A 26,528-nucleotide genomic window follows, 5' to 3' on the forward strand; every position below is an offset into this window, starting at 1 on the left:
ATTTGAAAGAAAACAAGGAAAAGAGGTTGGTTTGTGAATAGTTGGATAAGGATTGAGCTGCCACGTGGAAATCTTATCCTTCCTTTCCTTATCTCTTTCGGCCACTCTCTCTCTCTCTTCTTCTCGTGCACTATATATTCTCTTCTTCGTCTTCTTCACTCGCGCAAGCCACCTGCAAAGAGTAACAGAGAAAAAAAAATTTGACAACAACAACCACCGAGTCTTTCTCTCGGCCACTCAACCCCATCACCACCCTCACTCATCTTCGTTCTTCTTCTTCTTCCTCTTCATCGTCGCTCTACCTCTCGCGCGGCTCACAGCCACCGCGCGCGCGCCTCGCCGAGGAGAAGAGTCGCCGCCGTCGAGCCACCGTGGCCGCTGACCGAGAAAGGACACCGGGAACAAAGTGAGAACACACCGGAGAGCAGATTAGAGGTAAGAATTGATATGGCTGAATTGGAAAACTCAAGTTAGGGTTTTGAGAAGTTTGATTTGGGGCTTTTCTTAATCCGTGAGTTTTATGAGGAATTGAGTGAAATGAATAGTCATTTGAGCTTGATTAATGATGTTCCTAGCTCGGATTTGTGTGTTTGAGTCGATTTTTGAATGATTTGAGAATTTTTGAGCTCGCTGTGAACAGCCTCTGTAAATTGACGTGGACAGTTCAGTACCGATTTAATTTGGATTTGTTGATATTTTTCCTGGATAATAGACGTTATGAGGTTTCTAAAATGACCAAGAACGTGTAAATCCGTTGAGAATTGAGTGAGTTATGAATTTTTGAAATCTGTGTTTGAAAGCTGGGAAAAATGGGTATACCGAATTGATAAGCTGAAATTGTGAGATGCTTTTGAGTTAGCTGCCTTGGTCCAAAATTGGTTTGTAATACCTTGTTAGAAAGATGTGGATGTTAATTTCATTCTGAAATTGGAATCGTTGGTTTTCGGGTTGTGTAGCAGAAGTTATGACCCGTTCTTCACCGGGTGTCGAATATGTGATTTACTTGTTAATCCGGTGTGGATTCGGAAATGTTTTGGTTGATTTGAGAATTGAGATTTTTAATTGGGATTTGATTTGGAAGTGAATTTGAATTTTGAGATTTGAGATTTGAATCTTGACGAGTCTAGAAAATTTTATGACAAGTCTAAATTTTTATGACGAGTCTAGAAATTTTCATGACAAGTCTAAGGATTTTGTGACAAGTTAGTTGGATTCGTGTTTGGTTGTGTGACTTGCTTAGGTTCGGGGTTTTTAGTCGAGATGTCGGATTTGGAATTTTGGAAATTTATAAGAGTTTGGATTTAAGGAAGTAACTCGTTATCGAATTCCGAACCGACTCAAATCTAATCCCGACACCGGACCCTATATTTTTTTCAAGTAATTTTGAATCCAATAACTAACGGACTTTCAACCTCGGATGCTAGTTCTTTTGACGTTTCGACAAGTGTCGAGTATCACGGAGAACGTGAAAAGCAAGACATCGCTGGAAGTTGTCGAACTTTCTGTCGAGCTGTTCCAGGTAAGCGTGGAGACATAAGTCAACTACTTACCAAGGGAATAATCATGTTTACGTGCATTTACGTGTTAATAATAATAAAGAGTAGGAAAAGCCTTAAAAGACACAAACACTGAAGATTAAGGCTTCGGCCACTCTTTATGGAAAAATTTTAGTTGGGTTTCTACCCGTAGGTTCAAACGCTAACTTGAACCACCCACGTTGCTACCTTGTTGTAGTTAGATCCCTCTGCTAACCATATACTTTGGCTAGATTTGAGGTGACAGGAGAGCAGATTGGACTCTCGGATTCGAGCCGAGGGTAGAAGTACCAGGAGTCACGTCCTGAGTCTTCAAATCTAAAACACTTAACGAGCATGAAAGGGAAACAATAATTCTTTCGGGATTTAACCCGAGACGCTCTCCTGTATATGCTTAGTTGTGTACTCTATACGCTAGAGTACACAAAGATTAAAAACGTTGTCGGTGGTACCTACAAGTCACTGACTTGTATGAAGCGGATTTAGAAATCCGTGCGCTGAGTACTCTTTACACAATGGGTGAAGGTCGCGATTCGCGAGCTCATTGTGGGACTGGAGACTCGACGGTAGCTGATGCAGGCACCGTACGGCGGAATGGGTGAAGGTCGCGATTCGCGAGCTCATTGCCGTCAAGAGCCCAGTAGGCGCGGACGTCCTAATGAGAAGGAAATGGTACCACTAGCGGATCCCAGACAAAACGAAAACTCTAGGCCAGCGGAAGGCGGCTGCTCGAAGCCTGAAGTTGGTCTCTTGCCATTCCGGAGGTTAGAACAGAGAAATGTATGACCTTGCGGAGTGACAAGTGTTAGCTAGGATGTGATCACACATTATGCGTGCTATAGAATTAGCGGTAATGGCATCCTGCATTCTTATGTGATTGTTTGCACGTCACATGGCTCTGCATTAGATGTTTTACTTTCATAGGTTAGACTCCCGCTTACTGAGTCAATCGACTCATAGCTTTATGACCCTTGGTAATGTAGATAAGGGTAAAGCGGTGATGTGAGCAATGGAAACGAAGACCGAGACCGAGCACGTATTGCCTTGACCTATGGGCTATGGGATTTCTTAACCGGGGGTTAGTATCTTTTGTTAAAACATTCCGGAATGTATTCGTATAGGTGTCGCTATAAGACTCTAAGTTATAAAAGCGAAAAATTTCCCCGGATTTTCGCAAACTATTTTAATATATAAAAGTATTATGATCTATTGTTTAATATGTATGATATGAGAGTTGATCGGTCGCGGCTCGTGGGCGAGTTGTTGCTCGCGGGTCGTGACAGAAACCTTCACGCTAAAGAGCCTAGGTTCTATCAGCTTCTTTCTTGGTTTTGAAGCAACCAGGACTGCACATGGCATGAGTCTGACACAGAAGAAGTATGTGAGAGATCTGCTTATCAAGACCAACATGGCTGGTGCTAACCCAAGTCCAACACCCATGTGTCCTAGTCATAAACTTCATAAATGGGACAGTGAAGCTTTTGATCAAGTCTCCCTTTATAGAAGTCTATTGGTTCTCTGCAGTACCTTACTATGACTCGACCTAATATAGCATATGCTGTGAACATGCTTAGCCAATTATTTCTCCAGTCTCCTACAGTGAAACACTGAACCGCTTGTAAAAGGCTTCTCAGATACTTGGCTGACACTCAACACTATGGTCTGCACTACACAGCTGCTCCCACTCTTCAATTGTCTGCGTTCACTGATGCAGATTGGGCAGGGAATCTCGATGATTGACACTCTACAGGTGGGCTATGTGTGTTTCTTGGCAACACTCTCATCACGTGGTGGTCATCTAAGAAGCAAGATGTTGTTGCACGGAGCTCAACTGAGTCTGAATAACGAGCCTTGGCATCAGCTATGTCAGAACTAGTCTTGTTGCGTGCTCTGTTTACTGAGCTTAGTGTGACATTAGCACAGGTGCAGCGTCTTTAGCCTCAAATCTTGTTTTCCATCACTACCAGAAATTTGGCCTCTAACTACTGCCGAACGCCGTAGTCATTTTAAGTCGACTACAGTTTACCGACTGTCATCTATTGCACTGGAGTCTTATCTCTTTGATTATGACTCCATTTTTTGGCCGTAGTGTATCTGTTTTATAAGACTGTAGTTAAAATATATAACTACATTTTATAGATGTAGTCTTACTAGTCTCATCTATAAATACTACAGCGTTATGATGTAGTTATATACAACTCAATTACATAAGAAAAAAACACTACAGTTTTAACAAGTAGTCTTAATTGATTTAATTAGACAGACTACGACGTTTTTGTGTCATCTATTGCACTGGAGTCTTGTCTCTTTGCTTATAACTCCTGTCTTTTCTGTTGAAGACTACATTGTTTAGCTGTAGTTGTTCAAGTGAGAGTCTATAAACACTACAGCTTTAAAGAGTAGTTATAATTAATTGAAATGAACAGACTGTGTTTTTGTGTCATCTATTGCACTGGAGTCTTATCTATTTGCCTATGACTCCAGTCCTTTATGTTGAAGACTACATTTTTTAATTGTAGTTTAGATGTATGAAATTATATTTTAACAATATAGACTCCATCTTATTTGTGTAGAGCAATTTTTTAATAAATATATATATTTATATAAATACAAAATAAAAAAACATTTATAATTAAAAATAGAAAATAAATTAAAAATACAACAAAACAACATATAATATCCCACCGATTTGAATTATTTATAATTTAATATAGCAAATAAAAAATATTAAATACAATCTTATACCCAAATCTTAAACCAATGCGATAAAAAAAATACCAAGTCATGAATTACAATGAAAATTATACTTAAACCTATGACACTACAAAATCATTACAAGAAATAGATCATATAATGATAACAAAGTTCTTGTTTGCTACCTCAAGAGACCCGAGCGATCTGTCCAAGGCTGATCACAAGAGCCCGACACCAAGCGATCGAGGCGTGCCTGCAAACTTTGGCGCAGTTGCTATTTGACAACTTTGGATTCTTGAAGCGCTTACGAAGCTTATCATTCATTGCTTCAAGTGCTTCCAGTTTTCCGTTTCTCTCAAAATATGTGATGTGCTCATGGAGATATCTGCATATTTTATAAAGTTTGATCATCATGACTTTGTATCAGTTATACACAGTATAACGGTTTCATTTACCTGTCTTTTCTCATAATCGGACAGTGCCAAAGCCTTGGCCCCAAACACAAGGACAAGATAGCATTTACCATCTTCCACCCACACATTATCCTTGTTGCTCATCAGCAGCCCATCGACAAGACTTTCCAGTGAGAACCCCAGCCTGCAATAACAGTTTCAGAAAATAAAGACAATAAAAAACATGGCAAAATATACCATTAAAACATGAAAAAATTATAAACTTACCAGCGGAAGAACATCGACAAGAGCGTTGGAGTGACGGTGAAGCGCAAAGTGATGCGTTTCTCAACAACTTCTTTGACTCTAAACAACTTCTTTGAGAGTCAGGTCCTGCAAAATATAACTCGAGTTTATATACAGTATAAGCAAGGCACTAAAGTATAATTACCCCATAGACACAAATTATTGACAGTAACGTATTGTAGCTATTTTCTAATATAACTTGACTTCAATATGTTTTAAGTATGTTTTCTAATATAACTTAACTTACTAAGATTAGATTTAAACTTCAATACGATACACACACTCAATTCCAACAAAGCAAGTTATAAAAATCAAAGACATATTAGCCATAAAAATAGCAGTTTCAATTCCATTTAAAACCCAATAAAAAGATAGATATTCATGGTTGCAAAAAAACTTAAAAGCTAACACTATCACCAGCAATTTTCTTGGTATATAGTTGATTAAAATCAATAAACTTGTTATTAAATGGGTCAAAGTTTGAATGACAACCAGGTGTCAATAACTTATTAGTATATATACGATTAAAATGATCTTGACAATTTTCTAAGGTCATATACACAGGAACAATTTTTCATATATACACAGCACATGACTAGTTACGAAAAAAATGCTTACTCAAACTCATGGCATATATTTGGGAAAAGAACAACATTCCCTTTTCAATTTTTTTTTTTAAATCAAAGCATTCCTTTTTCATTACATTACACAATCTCTATGTAAACTTGGTGTTGGTACTAACGCAATTTCCTTATATAAGTACCATCCCAACATTGTCTCATCGAAATCTGTGATTATTGTTACATAGATCTCTTTTTTGCACATTGCACAATCGAACTCAAACATTTTTCTATCACAACACTAAAATAAAATGAGTAAAAAAATTGCAATAATCACATAACAACCTAATTATCTATAATCACCAATCTAGAACAGCATATATGCATAATAAAAAAAAAACAAGTATTGGGATGCATAATAAAATAGAACAACATATATGCATAATCAAACAACGAATTGTCATGTACTACAATGCAATATCACAATGCAATATCAAACCCATAAAGAATAGCTTGTTAATCTACTTTATAAACAGTTAAGATTTGTTTTTAAAAATACCCAAAAAGTAGGTCCTCATTTTCATTTGAAGAGAATATTTACCAGATCTGATACCATACTGTTCCACACACACACACTACCATACCTATCTCAGAATTTAATCGTTTTGAATCTGACCACAACCATCTGAATGGTTACTAGCGTTGTCAATATTAATATCTTGAAATTAATATTAATATCTTGTCATAATAACATCAAGGCTTATATACAAATCTTTAATCCATATTAAGTACTTACAATTTTTCATAGACCCACTGTGGAGATGGAGGACACGATGTCAGAGATGGCGGCCATTAGTAGGAGGCCAGCAGCTCTGCTATAGTGTGTTGTTAGTCGTGACTTCTGTTTGGTTCTTTCGGTGTGTAGAGATTGAGAGGGACGATATTAGCAGGGGTCGACTTATTAACCTATTGCACGAGCGGTGACATTGTGGAGTTCCGGAGTTGCGGACCTGCATTCGTAGGTGTGTGTGGTCTTTTGAATTATCGGCATTAGGGAACAGATGGAAAAAAACCTTGGAGAGTAATCATACAGGAATAGAAGTGAAAGACTTATTCTTATATCATTCCAATACCAAAAACCTAAGCACATGTTCTTGAAATAAATATTAAGAATTAAAAAATCCAGTTACTTTCAATTAAAGCTCAATGTATTTCGCTAGAATTCGAGAAACATTTCCAACAAAATTTGATCCAGCGTAACGCAAGCCAAATCACGCTTACCAAGTGTTCGACGAAATGCGAAAGAGAAAACACGAACCTTGGATTTGGAAGAGAGGGAAAAGGAGGAAGAAGCAGGGTCGAGAGAGTCGATGATAGAAAGAGAACCGTCGGCTAAAGCATAGGCCAATCTATGGCCGTTGAAGTTCCAGGAAGAGCAGGTCGTAACTTGTCAACGTTTTTTACTTTTGCTTTTGGACCTCTTATTGGGATTTTCCATGTGAGAGACCTGTGTACATTTAGAATTCAAAAAAAAAAAAAAACCCAAGTTAGCATGAATCTACTCATTCATATAAATATCTGAAGAGACATTTTATTACTAACAATGTATGACTTCCACTCGATTCTCTCATTCCCTTCGGAGTCACCGCTTCCCGGAGAATGATTCCGAACATGTTGAAAGATGTGAATGAGGACGACAGCATCAAGAGCAGCGTATTCCAGCTGCCACATGGACACAGAATTGTCAGCTTAGTCAGGGAATTGGGAAAAATAAACAATATTTAGATCACGAAGTTTCGACAAATCTTCCGCGAGCTATATAGATACAACAAGCTTGGAATTCTAAATCTTTGTAATATCTTGTTCCACCCTAATGCCGACCAACTTCAAGAAATCATACCGACGATGATTACTAAAAAAATTAAACTTTTACCTGCTTCTGAGTCAAAGGTCGCTGTTCCCAGTCACTGTTCCGCCTCGTCTTGTTCAATTCAGCTCCCAGTATTTTCTGGTAGTATAAATATATATTTGCATTAGCAAGCCACAAACCATCAGAATCATGAGAAAATCATCCGAATAGCCAAATTCTAACTAGCTTGGGGGGATTATAGAGCAAGGACATAGAGATACACAGAGAGTATTGTTACCTTTGCAAGCCCCGAGAGACCACCGCAAGGCTCTACGAATACTTTTTGAATGTCCAATAACCTTTCATAGTGCCTGAAACAACTAAACTCTCCATAGGAGTGAGCCAGCTGCTTAATATCGCATTGAAAATCATAACCTGTAACGAGAATAAGCCACAGTTTGAGTCTTGCTTATGGCTAATACAGACATCGATTGACCCTGTCAGATATTTAACTAACCATGATTGGCAAGTATAATAATTTGTTCCAATGTGTGTGTTCACCAAATAAGAGATGATCTAAGATATGTTTTTAAAATTATTCTAAGGTAATCTATCGAAATGTGACAAACTCAAAATTCACTACAATTGTACCTGCCAAATGAAGCTTTTTATACTAACTGTCTATTCATTCAAACCACCCTAAGAGCCTACCCAAGCAATGAACTCGATATGCAAAAACTATTTGCAGATTCCGCTTAGATATTTGTATAATCAAAGAAAAGCAAGAAAAGGTTTGTGGGTTTGTTAAGAAGAAAGGCCAGAGAATCTACCGAGTTTTAAAATCTGAGGGGACTGCAAAATGCGGGATAAACAGCTGTCCATAATATTTGGAGCGTCGTTGGACAGCTTTATCAGGTCCAAGATGAAAACCTTTCTATCAGAAGCAATTTGCATTATAGAAACCTGAAACCGGGATAATAGATAACTTAAAACAAAACTTGAGGACAAAGATAAGTAATTTTTACGTGGTCACATTAACATTGAGTATATATTGAGGTGCAAACCAAGGCAGAATTTGAACATGGGAAAAATACTAAGCAATATATTATTACATTAAAAGTACCTTGCTGGGAGGGCTTCCTTTAATATAATTTGGTTTCCATTCACAATCAAGACCCACGACTTTACGTTCCTCAAAGTGACATGTAGCATTGTGAAGAGCATCAACCTCGTCAACCCAAATGATTTCTTCTACGGCCAATTCTTCAAGATTCAGGTAGTCACTTTTCTGAAGACTTGCATCAGGAACTACATTTGAGGAATGAAAAGGGTTCGTAAGTCACAACTATGAAAGAAAACTACTGAAGCAAAGAAAAGTTGCTCGCACACCCATACGAGAGAATGCTTTACATCGTATGAAATTAAATACCAATAAAATAATAAAACAGCATGGTCCCAAGTCCAAGGGACCACATTTCAAATATAAGAGAAATTGAATCATAAACAGCTACGTCTTTCCTGTATGAAGTGAAAGCAATACAAGTTACGTAAGTTGAGAGTTGCATCAGATTTCTGTATCTTAGTTCTCTATGTATATATCACCATCATTAGCTTTATCACAGCTAATCATCAGTACCCTGGATAGATGGGTGATTTAATTTAAAAAACAAAGAACAAAAACAATAAAAACAAACAAAGCTGCTAGTTATAATGTTGATGAGATGGATGCAAACTTTATGAGTGAAGAAAGACAGGGATAATGCACAACGTAAAAACAGAAAATGGAAATTATTTCTGAGTCAAAATATAAATGATCAACCAATTAAGGAAATGAGGTATCAGGCATACCTGCAGAGAGCAAAAACCCTTCAAGCGAGTAACGATCACATAGTTCAATAACCTTTTCTTCATAACCAGCCTCCATTGCCAATAAAACCTTAAAATATTTTTGAAAATAAATAAGCTTGTTTCATTATTCCCCCTTTAATGAAATAGCACTGAAATAATACTGAGGTAGATGCTTCAATTATTATTATTATTATTATTTTAACTATTCGCTAATGGCCTATAAAAGACCAGGTGTCTATAATTAGACTCCAATTATTTATATACAACAATGGAATCTTTGAACATCTATGGATAAAAATCTAACAGTCCATACCATGCACATATTCATAGTCATACTCTTGCATTTCCCAGCTAAATGAAGGAAGCAAGGATGGCTCTGATGAATTCATTTCAAATTATTTCAATTCATACATGCCCGGGGTTAAGGTGTTTCACCAAAGTATACTGAACACATCAGAATAATGGCTCTACACTATTAACTAACCAGCTCAATTCTAGATTTCCCTAGAAAAAATCAAATGGAAAGCCAATTTTAGAAATCAGTCTCGGTCAGACTCTCGTATTTTATTTTAAAAAATGGGGAAAAAAATCTTATTAACAGTAATGATCTTCACAATTCTCCCCTTCTTGGCTGGCTCAAATCCAGTCAATTTCAGTTCATTAGATAAGCAGTTAGCAAGATAAGACACGGGCTTAAAGCATCCACTACTACTGCTTCTGATTTATTGGCATAAATATTTAATTTTATCGTAAAATATTGGCATATAGAGTCAGCTCCCTTGTAAACTAAAGTCATAGCAAAGAAAACAATAACTCGCCAAGGAAAATATTAAAAAGCTACTCAAAACAAGAAAAAAAAAATGGGGTACTACTATAGCCATGATTCTTCTGTAATTGGATACTTTTTACGGTGGAAAAAAGATGGAATTGTCAAACACAGAAACATGCTATGGTGTTGAATAGACAGTAAATTAAAAAAATCAGTTGAAATATTTATGTGCTTTAAAAAATAAAAAATAAACTTTTTAGCCCATAGAATCAATTTTTAAATAAGCTGCTTACCAAATATTCAAGAAGTTGTCTATCGTTATTTGTTCTTGCTTCTGCGACTTCCCAGCTTCCTTTTCCTGCAAGCTTCTTCAGTGAACTGCAAGTAGACAAATAGTCAAAGGATCAAAATTTGCAATCAAGCTGTATCTTTCAGAATGATTTTACTCAACAATGTTAAGTGGACATAATTTGTGTAACTAGCTTTAATCAGGACCTCTCTGTGTGCTTGTGATATATCTCAGGAAAATCTTGCCGGAGATTCTCTATCTTAACAATATGGTAAGCATCTTTTAGCATTTTCCGATCAAGATATTCCTGAACAAGAAGACACAATAATGGCTTCCCCATGTACATCGCCCACTTTTCTGCTGCTTTAAATTTATTTGTCTGCATCATACTAAGAAGAAAAGTCTTGCCAGACTGGCGGATCGAGAATTGCTCTAGCAGAGTAACGGCAGCCCTGTAGGACTGAGACTCTACGAATTTATATATGTAATTCTCCACAACATCTCTCGCTTTGTCGATACTATGATCATCGTCCTTCTTCGACGAGGACATCGCTCTCTCGATATTTTCTAGCTGGACATCATAGGCTACGAGTATCTTCAAAAGCACCTCCTCTTTGAGGCTGACAGAGCCGCCGAGAATATCGAGAAAAAGCTGGGCAGCTAGATCTTTTGCGTCAGCCAATTCCTCGGGAGCGTTTGCTAGTTTCAGGTAACGGCGAAGAGAAGGCACTATCAAGTGACTCAAAGTTTTGCAGAAAAATCCAAAAACAGGCAGGACATAGAGGCACTGAAGAATAAACACGGCCGGTCCGTTCGGAGGTCGGTTGTGTAATGCCAGATAGACTTGCTGTTGAAGAGCTTTGAATTTTTTAGTAGTCTTACACGTCCCTGAGCAAGAAATATCGTGAATGAGAAAAAAAAATCGACAAATTTTTTTTTATTCGCAAAACGGGTTGACAAAGCACTCAAATGACAAGATAACGAGAATATGATAAAACTACGAAAGAAACAAGGGCATGAAATTGCTCAACTACAACTAGTAGTGATTTTCATTTTTTTAATTTCCCGGCATAAGATTTTTAAGTGACAGATTGATAATTAGTGGTAGAAAAAAGGATTTGCATACCGTGGTTATAACATCCTTTGAGAAGGCTTACGAACACTACCGGAGAAACGTGTGTTAAGTCAGAGAAGGCATGTTCGCAAATTTCCCACGATTGCTGACTTTCATCATCATCAATGTGCAGCTCTGCCAGACTTTCTTCCAATCCCATCCCAGAAGAAAATAAAAAAAAAAGAACAAAAAAACCTGCAATTCAACAATGATCAATCCGATTGCTACAATCAATCTAAGATTTAATAATGGAAAAGGCACTCATTGATATTAAAGACCAAACCAACTTTCATTCAACAATTAAAATAACATGAAATGAAGCCCATTTTTTAAAGAAAATTTAAACCTAAAGTTGAACCAAGATCAACCATTCACTTATGAAACTAAAAACGCACCACTCATGAAGCTCAAAGAAAGAACAAAGGAAAAAAAAATTATGGTTCATTGTCTCATATGATTTCTTGTTTTTTTTTATCTACTTTTGTTTTCCTGAAAGCTAGAAGTTTCATGAGAATGATAACGATAAGTGTTAATGCCTGAAAATGGATCAACACGAAAACCGGTCCGCGGTTCGGTCTAGGGCCGGACCCTATGACCGCGCGGTGGTCGAACGGGGAAGTTGTCCCAACACCTGTACCTCCGCCGTGCCGGAAAAGGATTTCCGACGACTCGTCACCTGAGAAAAGAGAAACGTGAACTAAAGGACCGCGGAGGGGTTTCCTCCGGTGGGCACTACGACGCTCAACATTAGTCTAGGTGTCGTGCTTCAAATTCTAGAGAGAGAAGCTCTGATGAGAGAGAAGCAGAGGTTTTGTAAGTGTGAGCAAACTTACCTCCAAATGGGAAAAATGAAGGTATTTATAGAGATGTGATGATAGGTTGGGGTAAAACCGTCACTTCCTCGGACCCGGGGTGGAGGCCGACATTTCCTTGGTGGAGGCCGACCCCTGCTATCACGAGGGAGTGGGTCGACCTCGGAGTGGAGGCCGCCATTTTGAGGCAGGCTGCCTTCGGCGAGAGTGGAGGCCGCCATGACGAGGCAGGTCGCCCTCGGCGAGAGTGGAGGCTGCCGTTATGAGGCAGGTCGTCCTCAGCGAGAGTGGAGGCCGCCATGACGAGGCAGATCGCCCTCGGCGAGAGTGGAGGCCGCCGTTATGAGGCAGGTCGTCCTCGGCGAGGGTGGAGGCCGCCATGACGGGGCAGGTCGCCCTCGAGTGTGGAGGCCGCCATGACGAGGCAGGTCGCCCTCGGCGAGGGTGGAGGCCGCCATGACGAGGCAGGTCGCCCTCGGCGAGAGTGGAGGCCGTCGATGTCAGGATCGGGTGAGAGGGACGCCTTCTTGGAGGCGAGCCTGGCCGTGTTTCCTCGTTTTTGGGTTGGGCTCCGATGGTTTTTATGATCGGGAAAAATCCCACATAACAATAAGAGAGAGTCATTTCAACCAAAACGATAAGAGAGAGTCATTTCAACCAATTTTGATTTCAACCAAAACAAATATTTTATCTCTATTTTAACCTAAAACTTGAATGTTTTGAAATTCGACAAACCCATTTCTCAAACACCATTTTTGGGACCATTTAACATTCCATTTTAGACTTACAAGTATCATTATTCAAAAAAAAAAAAAAACGATCGAGTCAACAACAATGACATCAAGCACAGATTGATCTAGCAATCAACGGAAATGCACAAATAAAAAATCTCTTTTAACCAACCAAAGAAGAAATATAAAACATAAAACAAAGCACCAAAAAAAAAAAAAAACTCAACGAGAATAATATCAAAATTATTTCCAAGCACAGCACGGCACGAAAACATTTCATAACTTTTCAACAATCCGTACACCGTTTGACTCCTGAGAAAATGCAACAAGAGTGCAAGGAAAACATGAAAAAGAAAGACAGAAAGATATTATATGTGTATATATACACATTTCTGTGCATAATTACTGCGTAACCAAGGAATGGAAATGGAGAAAGAGAAACGCACCAAATTTGTGAGTTCACGGGGTTTCCTTGAAATCGTTTCTCCGCTGCTCTCTTTCGCTTATTGCTCTATTCGTTCATCTATGCTCCGCATCTTATACACACGCGACCGAGCAAGCGTATTTGGTAATTACATTATTAATTACTAATTGACAAACCTTTATATCATCATTTGTTTTCTCTTCTGTTTTACATTTTGTAATAATAAAAATAAAAAATAATGGCCGGAGTCAGACGGCTAGGTCGAGGCATGACCCGCACGTGATCTTTTCCAAAAATGTGCATGGGTGGTATCGATTTTCCTTTTGTGTTTATGTGAATGGAAGAGCCATATTTGGTAAATTTTGTGCCAAGTAAACAATTTTTGTCAATCTCGAGTGACTATATTTTTTTGAATGTTTAAAATATCGGCGAAATTCGCCGACGACGCGGCTGCCAGACTAAAAACAGCCGGCGAAAGCTAAAATATCGTTTTTTCACTATATATCATTCGAAAGCCGACGAAAGGACACATCGTTTTGGTATAAAACGACCGAGCTTTTCGTTTTGTTTGTTTTTATTTTTATTTTTTATTTTATAAGTATTACTATTGATCAAGATTACATAATTTAGTAGATGGACATTAAGCTGAAATGTGATAAATCATCCACCATGTAAGGGACATGCATTTTTGCTGCCCAAATGACTCGAACACAGGACCTATGTGTGGGATTATCACTAGTTAATTCTTAATCTATATAAAATAATGGGGAATAAAATAATATTATGTGTTATGATTGGAAGTCCTGAAAAAATATAACAAATATAGAAAATGGATTGCGCGCACTTTTTTTCTTTTGTAACTTGTAAGTCTTGTAAGTGATGAGTACGCATAGTTTAGATTTTGCTAAAGAAACTAATAGATTCTGAAAATATGTGATTTAAAGAGTAAAATAAACCCGGATATAAAATCATCTAGATACTTTTATTTGTGTAGCCATCATTTGTATTTTGACACTTGAGTGTAGAAGTATTTTATTCTCAGTGTGAGTTGGGTTTTTGAGAATTTCAGAATCTGAGATAGAGATGAGATGAGTGAGAAACTATTGGATTTTGTTTGTTTTTTGGGGACCATTGAATTTGAGAGTATAGCAACTGTTTGACAAACACCAAACAGAGAGTGTTGACTGTTGTGTACTTGTGTTCTCTGTCTAATACTTCACCATGGTTAACGTTTTCTTGCTCCCAAAAAATAAAATAAAAAACGCATGCTTCTCCATTAAATTATATTAAAATAGGTAGGTAGACTTTTTTTTTAGGGAAAATAGGTAGGTAGACTTTACTTTAATACCTTGCTGTAAATCTCAATAGTTGGAGGAAAACTATTTTCGTGAACATATATCTAACGGAATAAAATATTTTTTTCAGGAATAAAAATATGAAAGAAATCATAAAATTTCCTCGGATGAACAATTTTTTTTTTTTTTTTTTAAAGAAATGTTAGAAACCGCCACTTGGAAATCCTCCTCTGTCCCTGCCTTTATTCACCTATACCTACGAATCATTAGGACCACTAATCTCTCGCACAAACACTTGCTCTTTTGTTTTTTGCATCCCTCATTTATAATTATTTTATTAGTATATTAATTAAGGCCTCCCGTATGTATTAATTTTGAAAAGCAAGCTGAACATGCGATATGCGAATACAATAATGTGAGAAGTCGGTTTTAGGGTTAAGGTGCGGTGGTTTGGACTTGGAGGTGATGGAGCGACAGCCAAGAGGCATGGCATATGGCAAACCTCAACTTAACATCGATCGCTTGCGTGCGAGTGTGTGTATGTAATGTAATTATATATATTATATGTGATGAGACTGTGAGGAATAGGCTACATAAGCTAGTTAGGGTTGGTAATTATTACATGGGGACATCAGTTTTATTATTTCTCAACAATATATATATATATATATATATATAAATAAATAATGACATAAAATGAGAGCAAAGAGGTTTGCGTCCATCCATCTCGCTGCTGTGCTTCAGACTGTGAGGAATAGGCTACATAAGCTAGCTAGGGTTGGTGAAAGCTCACACGTGTCCGTCCATCATAATAAATATGTTAGTAGAGACTCACATATATACACCAACGAAGGGGTAGGTAATTTTTATAAGGGTACTTATAAAAATATGTTAGACTCACATATGTAGACTCACATAAATATGTTAGTAGAGTAATTTTCTCTCTTTATTATCACCCCTCGGTAAAAAAAATCTCTCTCACACACCCACATACATTCTATTTAAATTGTCGAAGAAACACTCTCTTCACACTACTTCTATTGCGTTGTCAAAAGAAACTCTCTTTCTCTCTTACTCTCTATACACTTTGGCGATGGGCTCTCGTGGTGGAAAAGAAGGTTCGAAATGGCTCCAAATCGATTCAGTTACCACTATGACAAAATACGTTATCCGGTGCGACGAATGTCGCACCCAATGCTTAAAATGTCGCACCTAAAAGTTTATTAGGTGCGACATTGGGTGCGACAGCGTCGCACCGGATAACCCGTCGCAGAAGGTATTGGATGCGACATGTCGCACCTAATAAGTACCCATTTAGGTGCGACATTTACAGGTGCGACTTACCGCACCTAATGCCCAAGTTATTTTCCTGCCAAATTTTATAAAATTGGCGGGTAAATTCATATCAGATGCGACAGTGTCGCACCTAATGACGTTCCCGCCATGATATTTGATGCGACAATGTCGCACGGAATATGTTTTTTAAATTAAAAAAAAATTCAAAATTAAAAAAGTAAATTAAAATTCATTTAAAATTAAATAAAAATTAATTAACAAAATTCTAAATGTATTAGAAATAATATTCTGAAAATAGAATTCTTAATTAAAAATACAAATTCTTTCCAAAAAAAGCGAAAAAAATGAATTCCTAATTTTTTTCCCTATAAAACTTATCGATAGTAGAATTTCCTCTACCGAATAAGTTGCCAGAACTTCGAGAACCGCTTCCGCGTCCTCGTCCACCGCTGCCTGACGCGCTGCCGCTCATTCCGCCGCTTCCGTAATGACGGTCTCGCAAGTAATCCATAGAACCAGGCGTAGAACCCGGCGTGGAACCTGGAATTTGATGATCCGTCCCACCTGGTTGCGATGCAGGCGGAGGTTGAGGAGTCGTGGGAGGCTGGTTGTGCTGCTGGCCGAGGAAGGCGATCTGTTGCCGCATCACTTGCAGCTCGGCTTGTTGGGCATCCATCTGAGCTCGCATCTTGGCAACCAATGGATCGGTCTGAGATGACGAACTTGACGAGCCTCTATCTAGCGTTTGGACAACACCCAACGATGACCTTGGGATCGAAGGCCCTAAACCGACTTCACAGTCTCTGCGTACTCCCAAAACATCGCGCATCGCGTACATCTCCGCATCTTCTTGGGAGATCACGGCGTTTTGCTCCGCCGCTTGCCGCATAATATCTATCGTCTGGGCGGTGATTTGATCCTTCAAAATAAAACCACAAAAAACTTATCAGATAAGAAGAAATAAAGTAATTAAATATAGTAAATAAAAAAAATTAACTTACGTATTGCGTCTTCGCGAAGTCCGTCGTCCACGATCCCTTAGCGTCATGGTGTTTTTCTGACCATATCGCTAAAGCCGAGCCTATACTCCCATCTTCTTTTCGCTGTAATTTTTCAACGAAAAAATATGAATCACATATATATTGCATATTAATATAACCAACCAGGTCTATCCTATTACTAATCATTTTAAAATATATTAGTAATTAATCTAACTACATATGATACTAATTAACTAATTAACAGACGAATATCCATTTCAATATTCCAATTCAACTTTCTAATTTCAACATATAACAATTTAACTCAACATTCCAATTTCAACATTTATTCATTTTAATTTCAACCATTTAACTCAATATTCTAATTTAAACATATATCCATTTCAAATTCAATTTCAATATTAATTAATTAATTAACTAAACATATTACTATTTTCATATATATTACTAATTAATTTCAATCCATTTCAAAATTACTAATTAACTAAACATTTATCCACATCAAACACATCATTTCAATCCATTTCTAATCTAACATATTACTATTTTCATATAACTTACTAATTAATTTCAATCCATTTCAAACACATAATTTCAATTCATTTCTAATCTAACCTTTTCCGAGACGACGACGAGGCGACGAGCTAAACGCGAGGCCGGGGCTGAGCCAAGAGAGGGCCGAGGGCTATTTGGGCGGCAGCGGGTGGGCCGAGGGCGGGCCGAGGGCTGTTAGGGTGGCAGCGGGTAAGGGGGGAGGACCGGGCTGAGTCGAGGGATGGTCACGGACGGCGGGGGACGACCGGGCTGAGCCGAGGTGGTCACGGGCGACGGGGGACGACCTGCAGGTCGGAGAAAGACAGAAATAAGAGAGAGAGAGAGAGAGAGAGAGAGAGAGAGAGAGAGAGAGAGAGACGTACGTCACGGTGCGGGTGAGGTCACGGCGGCAGAGAGGCGCACGGGCGGCGGAGAGGTCACGGGCGGCGGGGGATGACCGGACTGAGCCGAGGTGGTCACGGGCGGCGCGGGGGACGACCTGCAAGTCGGAGACACAGAGAATAAGATAGAGATAGAGAGATAGATAGAGAGAGATAGAGAGAGAGAGAGAGAGAGAGAGAGAGAGAGAGAGGTACCTTGGAGGAGGACGACGAAGAGGTCACGGCGGCGGGGGAGGTCACGGCGGAGGAAGAAGAACGAGCGTCGGAGAGAGAGAGAGAGTTAGAGAGAGAGAGAGAGGTGGTTTGGGCGAGGAAGAAGACGCTCGGGTATTTAAAATACCCTAAAACTATTAGGTGCGACACTGTCGCACCTAATAGTCATCAGTGTCGCACCAAATGTGAAATTCCAGAACCAAAAATATTCGGTGGGAATTTCTGACCGTTTTAAATTTTTAAACCCATTAGGTGCGACACTTGTCGCATCTAATTGTATTAGGTGCGACAACTGTCGCACCCAATAGTATCAGGTGCGACATTATCATATCGGGTGCGACAAAGTCGCACCGGATAGCACTAATCATCAACGAAATTTTTAGTCGCTTGGAAGATTATCTGGTGCGACATGTCGCACCTAATATGTGCTTAGGTGCGACATGTCGCACCTAATACCCTTCCGCATCTAATATGTTAATTTGTAGTAGTGTACGGGGCTGTTGACGAGCGGCGATGAGGTGGTCCAGTGGTCTGCTGAAGAGCAGATCCAGCTGGAGAGAGAGATGCTGAAGTATGTCATTTGTTATATATACATTCTTATTATCATTATCAGTATCATTTAGCTTCATAGTTTCATGTGTTGATTTTCTCTGTGTGTTCTAGGTATGGTACTCAACCCACCATCGAGCAGTACGTGAAGGTCGCGGCTGAGTTTGACGACAAAAGCGTTCGGGACGTTGCTCGTCGTTATCGTTGGACCAGGGTAAGTGATTTTGAAAATGTTTCATTTATTGAGTACCATATGACTTAAGTAATGTATCAGTAGCACCTTATTTGTTCCCTTGGTCTTGGAAAAATCAAAGAGTGGAGAAGAAAAAATGAAACGCTTCACTTATTTGGAATTGAGTCCGTTATATATATTTTCCCTGTTTATATTTACTTAAGATAAGATATTTATTCCTTTAAATTTTCAATTTTCTTACTAAAAAAAAAAAAAAAAAAAAAACAACAAAGGTTTCTTCTTTTTTCAAACACTTTGCCTAATGCTAAAAAGCCAAAGGGTATATCTTGACTTTTTTTTTTTTTTTGCGTAAGAAAATTGAAAATAGAAGGAATTAGGTATATCATAATAAACAGAGTGAAAGCCACAATTTGATGTCTAAAAACCCCAAAAAAAAAATAAATAAATAAATAACCCAAGCGTTTTTCATTTTTGTTTTAGTAATGCTTCAATCAGAAATCGTTAAAAATTCGCACAAACAACCACAAAATAGTAATAATAATTTTTTAAAAAAAATTAACAAATTAAACCACAAACAAACTATGGCTATTTCGAAGGCATCAACAGCAAGCTTCTCCATCAGTTGCTGAGTTGCCTCGTAGACGAGATGGTTTCTCACACCTAAAAAAATAATTATAATAACATCAAATTAATTATAATTTTTATTTTCTTGTAACACATCTTCACGTTCACGTGGTGTAGAAATATAATCATATAACGCTTTCGTCGAGGCTAGACACTTCAAGGAGAGCATTACAAATCCAATATGCTTTTAAGATCCACCAATTACCTCTTTCAATTTTGCCTAATCTGACCATGGAAAATTTCTTACATTTTCTCTTGCAGAAAAGTTGAATCTTGAAATTATAATCCCTCAATTGATTATTGTTTTTAAATCTTACCGTTATTTTCTGTTTTTACTAGGAGTCCAAGAGTGGCCGCAAGACCGAGAAGACCCCTCGCGCGACCGCCTAAGCCGAGATCCTTTTAAATTCACTGTTTTATTTGTCGAGACTTAATTTCCTATTTGTTTCTTCAAGACTTTTGAATTCATGTTTAATTATGTTATTGTTGACAAGTAAAATTAGTACAACTTGGTATCGAGAACGCAGTCTCGATAATTCTAAGTAATTAGGTAAGATTTTGTACGTGAAAAAAAATGAAGTGTCCTTTTTCGGTGAGCTTCTCTTTTATTTATAGACGTTTTGATAGTTATAAAATAACTGCTCCCAGAACATATGTAGTTGGTGGTTGTTCCTCGGGTGCTCGGCATAACCGTCGGGTACAAGACATCCATAACTACTGGAGTTGATATATAGTAAACAAGATGAATTTAAATATATAATCACATCGTATGGCGATTTTGACCTAGAAAATAGGTCACGTTTGTCAACTTTTTTAATTTCAGTCACCACTCGCTACAAGTGAAGAGAAGTTTATATATATATATATATAACTACAAACTTTCATTGAATAGAGTCATCCATAACTACTGAGCCTAAGCAGTGTCGCTCTTCGCAATTAATCCACTTCTAAGCTCTGTCTCTCTGATTGGCCATCCTCACAAGACAAAACTCCAACCAAACCACTTGCTTTCCAATTTGATAAGAGACATACCCTAAATTGGTGGACCTTAAAAAACCCTCTCTCTTTTGTGCCAGAATATTCAATAATATTTGTCGATAGGGACGCTGATATATCATATTTCAGCTGAGAAAAAAGAAAAAAAAAATCTACCCTATGAAAGCAGTTGCAGTGTGGACATATATACATATCTATTCTGTTTTTTATTAATTTCAACAATTTTCAATTGCTAACGTTACTTTCATGTTCTTATAGTACACACACTCACTCACTCTTCTGTCATCTCTGAGACCTAATAATTAATCTAGAAAATATGTACTATGATTATAATAACGCTACGCGTAGTACTATGTCAGATAATTCATTTGCTCATTGTTAGAAATAATTCACGCGTCGCGTAGTACTATATTTTATTTTTAATTTTTTTTTACTAATTATTCAAATAAATTAGTAAATTACCTAAGCAGAAAAATCATAAATTGAAAAAAAAAACACTAAATGAGACTGACCGGCGATCCAAGCTTCATCCCACTATCCGGATTGCATGTGACAAAATTTATGTACCATTTTTTTATAATATAGTTATTTCGTATATCTCATGTATTGATCGGGATCCCATATAAGTCTGATTTTGATAGTAAATACATCTCCACTTGATGTCAAAGTATAGGTCTGATTTTGTATTTGTTTTCATTCGGATCTTCAATTATTTTTTCTCTATCCTCAATTTTTTTTCTTTGTCACGTGTGGTTTAGATTCAAATGCTATAATTTGTTTCGAACTCAAACTACCTTGGCTAGGCATAGGTAAGGATGGAAATTTTAAGGAGAAAAATGGTCATAAATCTGGACGCTGAATATAACACTATTATTACAACACAACTAGGAGCCATAAAATTTTAAAAAAAACGTAGATTAAAAAAAACACAAAAAAAAAAACTAGGAGCTTACTACAAATATAAAAAATATACATAGACTTCATTACAAACAAAGCAGAGCTCCGACTAGACTAAAGACTCATCACCAGCTTCTGCAATTCAGCATCAACCAAAACAAAACGAATTAAAACTCTCAAAATGAAAATCCATGAATTATGTTGTGATACAAATAATAAATACATAATTGAGAATAGGAGAAGTAAAAAATTACCTTTCCCAGGAACAATAACTACAGGAGCTGATTTGCAGTTGTGGAAAACATATTCGCTCACGCTTCCCTGTAGTACACTGTAACAAAATCAAAACAGTATATTAATTACTTATTTATCTAAAGTATTATATATAGTTTAATAAATTAAATAATATGAACCTTTGGATTAAGGTTCTGCCTCGGGTGCCCATGATCACGCACGCAGGTTTAAGCCTCGCTGCTTCATTGCATATCACTTTCCCAGCTTCCCCTTCAACTATTTTTCGCCACTGTCTTTACCTATTATTTATTTATTTTTATATAAGACATCACTTATCAATTATTTTTTAAAAAATCTTAAATATACTGTCCCGCTTAAACCTGTGCATTTGGAATGGAAATAGGGTGGAATTCCATTCCTTCCGGTCGATTTTAAGGAATGGAAATTTTCTTCCACTGATAAAGCGTGGTAGGAATTATTTCTTCCGTTGACCAGCGAAAATAAGTGAAAATGGTACGAAAATGTTCCTTCCAGTGGTTCACTTTTTTTTTGTTCTTCTTCATATATAGTTTGTAATATAATTTTAATATGTAATTTTCATATATAAATTTAGAATATAGTTTGAAAGATTTTATGAGTTTAAAAACTAAATTACTCTCAATTTTCTCATTTTACATTTTAGTCTTTATTTAAAACAACACTACATTTTAATCCTTTAAAAATGTATTTATTTTAACACTACAACAATTACAACATTTACCGACGATTTTTTTCGTCGGTAATAACCCGCGAATCGTCGATAAATGTATTTAGCGACGATTTTAGCGTCGCTAAATGTCCGTGCCTAAATATATTTAGCGACGATTTATTCGTCGCTAAATATTTACCGACGATATTAGGGACGATAATGTCGTCCCTAAATGTCGTGACAAGAATTTTTTTGTCATTTTGAAACAGGTAATTAGCGACGACTTTTTCGAGCCTTGAAAAATGGTGTGTCGTTGTTACACGTCGGACAAGCAAGGTACCCTTAACCACTCCATCCCGACAAACTGCTTCTCGCTGGAAAATCATTCACCGTCCATAGAAGTACGGAAAACAACCTGAATAGCTCACCGGTCGAACCATCTCTCAACACAACACCGGTTTCCCACAATTCCTTCAGCTCATCAATCAGCGGTTGTAAGAAAACGTCCATGTCTTTTCCCGGCGCACTACGATCTGGTATAAGCAATGTTAACATCAAGTACGATGTTTTCATGCACAACCACGGCGGTAAATTGTACGTAGTCAAGACAACCGGCCACATAATGTACGATAAACTCATGTCACCAAATGGGTTGAAACCATCGGCGGCAAGTCCAAGCCGGACGTTCCTCGGTTCTGCCGCAAACGTGGGATATTTTCGGTCGATCTCCTTCCACGTTGCTCCGTCTGCAGGATGTCGCAGTACACCATCCTCTTTAATGCGTTCATTCTCGTGCCACTGCATCTCTAGAGCTGTGTGCCGACTCGCGTACAGTCGCTTAAGTCGATCTTTCAGTGGAAAGTAGCGCAACACTTTATGCGCTACTTTTTTCCACCGTCTTTCTTCAGCCACCGGCTCTCATTACAAACTGGACACTCGTCTAGATTGGCGTTGTCCTTCCAAAACAACGCGCAATCGTGTTTGCAGACGTGAATCGACTCGTAACCCATACCAAATCGACGCAATTTCGCCTTTGCTTCGTAGTGTGACTCTGGAATCGTGTTGCCGATCGGATGAGACTTTTTCAGTACTTTCAGTAGCTGATTAAACGACTTATTCGTCTACTTGTTCATCGTTTTCAAATGCATCAACGTGACAACAAAGGAGAGTGACGAATACTCCGTACAACCCGGCCATAATTCTGTGTTCAGGTCGTTGAAAAGGTCATCGAACTGTCCACTCTGGTATTCTGCAATCGGGTCAATATTGTCATCGTCACCGTCTACGTCGTTGTGATCTAAGATATCGTGTACAGCATCAAACATCCCGCCTCCTCCTCTGTAATTCGTCTGATACTGCATTACGTCATCTTCTTCCTCCCCGTGAAAGTTCCACCTCGTGTAATTCCTCTTAAATCCTCTGATAAAGAGATGATTCTCTATATCAGGAATTTTTTGCATCAACACGTTGTAACACCTCTTGCATGGACACTTAACTCGTCCTTCGAAATTTACGTGTTGTCGGGCCATTGCCATGAACTCTGTCATGCCAGCCGCAAACTCAACGCTTAAACGTTGGTCCTCGATTATCCAATTCCTATTTGGATAACTCATTTTACCTATAGATTGAACATTTCAAAATTTAGTAGTTTTCAGATTTTTTTTATAATTTCACGATCCTACCGAAATTTCGGCAGAACCTCCCCTATAAACTTAACAACCCGACATCAAGCCTTTAACTTTAAAACCTGCATAGAAACATCCTAAAACTAACAATAAATCCAACCTCAGTGGTTCGATTATTAAAATTCATAATCCATCACATTTTTAATCATTTCTAACAACAATTAAATACAATTCCATTTAATTTACATAAACTAACTAATTGTTTTTACATGTTTTTACATAATTTTACCAAATATAAATATTTATAACTAATATTAAAATTTATAACTAATTTAAATATTTGTGTAAACAAAACTAATTTCAATATTTATAAAATTTATAACAAATATGTAATTCATTTATAACTAATTAATTCATTTATAATTTATAAAATTTATAACAAATATATAATTCTAAAAATATAAATTATGTAAATATAACTAATTAAACTATTTTCAATATTTATAAAATTTATAACAAATATATAATTCATTTATAACTAATTAATTCATTTATAATTTATAAAATTTATAACAAATATATAATTCTAAAAATATAAATTATGTAAATATAACTAATTAAAATAAATTTATAACTAATATATTAATTCTATAACTAACTAATATATATATATATATATTATATATATAAAGTTTTTTTTAAAAAAAATTACTGATCCACGGCCAGAGGGAGAGCGCGCGGCTAGAGAGAAGGGGAAGCGGTCAAGGACGGCGTCGGCGGGGAAGCGGCTACGGCGTCGGCGACGGAGCGGCGGAGTAGTGGCGGAGCGCGGCGGAGGAGCTGCAATGGGAGAGAGAGAGGTAAGGAGAGAGCTGTGAGGAGAGAGAGAACTGAGGAGAGAGAGAGACTTACCAGAGAGGACGACTTCGGCTTCGACGGCGTCGGCGGCACACGGCGGAGGAGGGCACACGGCGGACGAACGGCGGGAGAGGCGAAACTGAGAGAAAAACTCGATTTAGGTCTAGAAAAACGAAATGGGGAAACTGATTCGCGATCTGGTATTTAAAGACATTTAGCAATGATTAAATTTCGTCGCTAAATGCACGTAAATAACCAGGCATTTAGCGACGAATCATAGAGTTTTAGCGACGATAATATCGTCGCTAAATCATTTCGTTGTAATTTAATGGGAGGGATTTTTCCCTCTTTAAAATTCGTCAAAATTCGAAAACATTTAGCGACGATTTCTTCGTCGCTAATTGTATAGCGACGATAAAAGTAGTCGATGATAATTAGTACGTATTATATAAAATTAAAATTAAATGTTATCAAAAAATATTTATAAATATCTCGATGTCATTATTCAAAATGAAGAACGTCTTGATTTCACAAAATACGAATAATCTCTTCTTCATGTAGAGGTACTATCAGTGTGTAAGAATATTGGGTCACGTGTGTAACACACGTGTGAAGTCAAGTTTTGTCTTTCTCAAATGAGATGAAGTTAGGAACTTTTTCCAGGGAGGTTAAATATAAATTTGTAACATCGTAGATTATTAATAATTACTTTTTTTTTAATATAATTCAATTTTTATATCATATATCATATCATCAATTACATTAAACATTTAAGCACAAATTACAAAATCTAATATTCAAACGTCAATAATACGTTTTTTAGGATTGAACCATTGTCCTCTCGCAGAGGTCACTTCACAGGCAGAAGGTCTTGCCACACAAGTTAAGCCCTTGGGGATAATATCTATTATTATTATATATCCAGTAAAAAAGATCGATTAAAAATTTATTATTGAAGTTATAAGTTGTAATTATTTTTAAAATAAATTATGGGGTCATTATTCTTTAGAATAAGTAAGGGTATTTGAGGTTAATATATAATTTTTTTTAATTCGAAACCATTATATCCTCAAGTTGTAACATCAATGTTGTAAATCAACAATGCAACATTAAAACATTTGACATATATTATGATATAAAAAATTTGTATGTTTTTGTTAAAGAGAATTTGCTGTCGGTAGGGATTGAATCCATAACCCATATTTTAAAGGTGGTGTGAAATTTACCAATAGATCAAACTAGGTATCACACAAATTTTGGTTGTTAATATGCAAGATTTATTGTAATAGTTTATTTTATTCAAAGGTTCGTTATAATTAATTAATAGAATTACTTTGATTTCAAGAAAAATAATTCAGAATAGATAGAAAAATTAAATTTTAAATAATAAATATATAGACATAAAAAAAATTAATAAACGAAAAGCTAGATTTATGACTCATTTATACCACTTACGTTGACATTTTAATCTGATTATCTAATTATTAAGAAATATATATAATAATTATCTAATTACGTTTGAGTTTTGCCTATATATCTTTAATATCAAGATAACTGAGCTATAATTTTAAGGGACGGTCTATATTGAATTACTTAGAATAGACTTTCTGAAATAAATAAATTAACAACATAAAACAATGTACACATATATAGCGCATATAGATATTGATAATATAGTCGTAGACTTACTAGGAATTAGTCAATTAAGACTTAAAGTCTCTAAAACAGTACTCTATTTTTACTGCAAGTTTTTTACTACCATAAAATTATCACAATAAATTGACTATTTATGGTCACAGCA

General features: G+C 37.0%; 1 protein-coding gene and 1 long non-coding RNA gene across 2 annotated transcripts; one reads left to right on the forward strand and one right to left on the reverse strand.

The window, feature by feature from the left end:
• Positions 1-4,769: 4,769 nt before the first annotated feature.
• On the reverse strand, positions 4,770-11,529 carry LOC149388649 (uncharacterized). Its single transcript, XM_089622487.1, has 12 exons — positions 11,369-11,529; positions 10,449-11,130; positions 10,247-10,331; positions 9,185-9,272; positions 8,460-8,644; positions 8,167-8,299; positions 7,635-7,771; positions 7,421-7,495; positions 7,090-7,209; positions 6,966-6,994; positions 6,806-6,896; positions 4,770-4,826 (listed from the first exon to the last, which is right to left on the reverse strand). The coding sequence occupies exons 1-12, from the start codon at positions 11,514-11,516 to the stop codon at positions 4,770-4,772; spliced, it is 1,830 nt and encodes a 609-aa protein (XP_089478613.1). The 5' UTR covers positions 11,517-11,529.
• A 7,025-nt stretch (positions 11,530-18,554) lies between these two features.
• LOC149388650 (uncharacterized) lies at positions 18,555-19,841 on the forward strand. The gene is made up of 3 exons (XR_016300666.1): positions 18,555-18,634; positions 18,727-18,826; positions 19,769-19,841. It is a non-coding gene; the product is annotated as an uncharacterized LOC149388650 (long non-coding RNA).
• The last annotated feature ends 6,687 nt before the right edge of the window (positions 19,842-26,528 follow it).

This window comes from Urtica dioica, chromosome 8, assembly GCF_054948205.1.
Source record: "Urtica dioica subsp. dioica isolate 48M chromosome 8, U.dioica_male_clone48M_v1_H2, whole genome shotgun sequence".
NCBI classification, from domain to species: domain Eukaryota; kingdom Viridiplantae; phylum Streptophyta; class Magnoliopsida; order Rosales; family Urticaceae; genus Urtica; species Urtica dioica.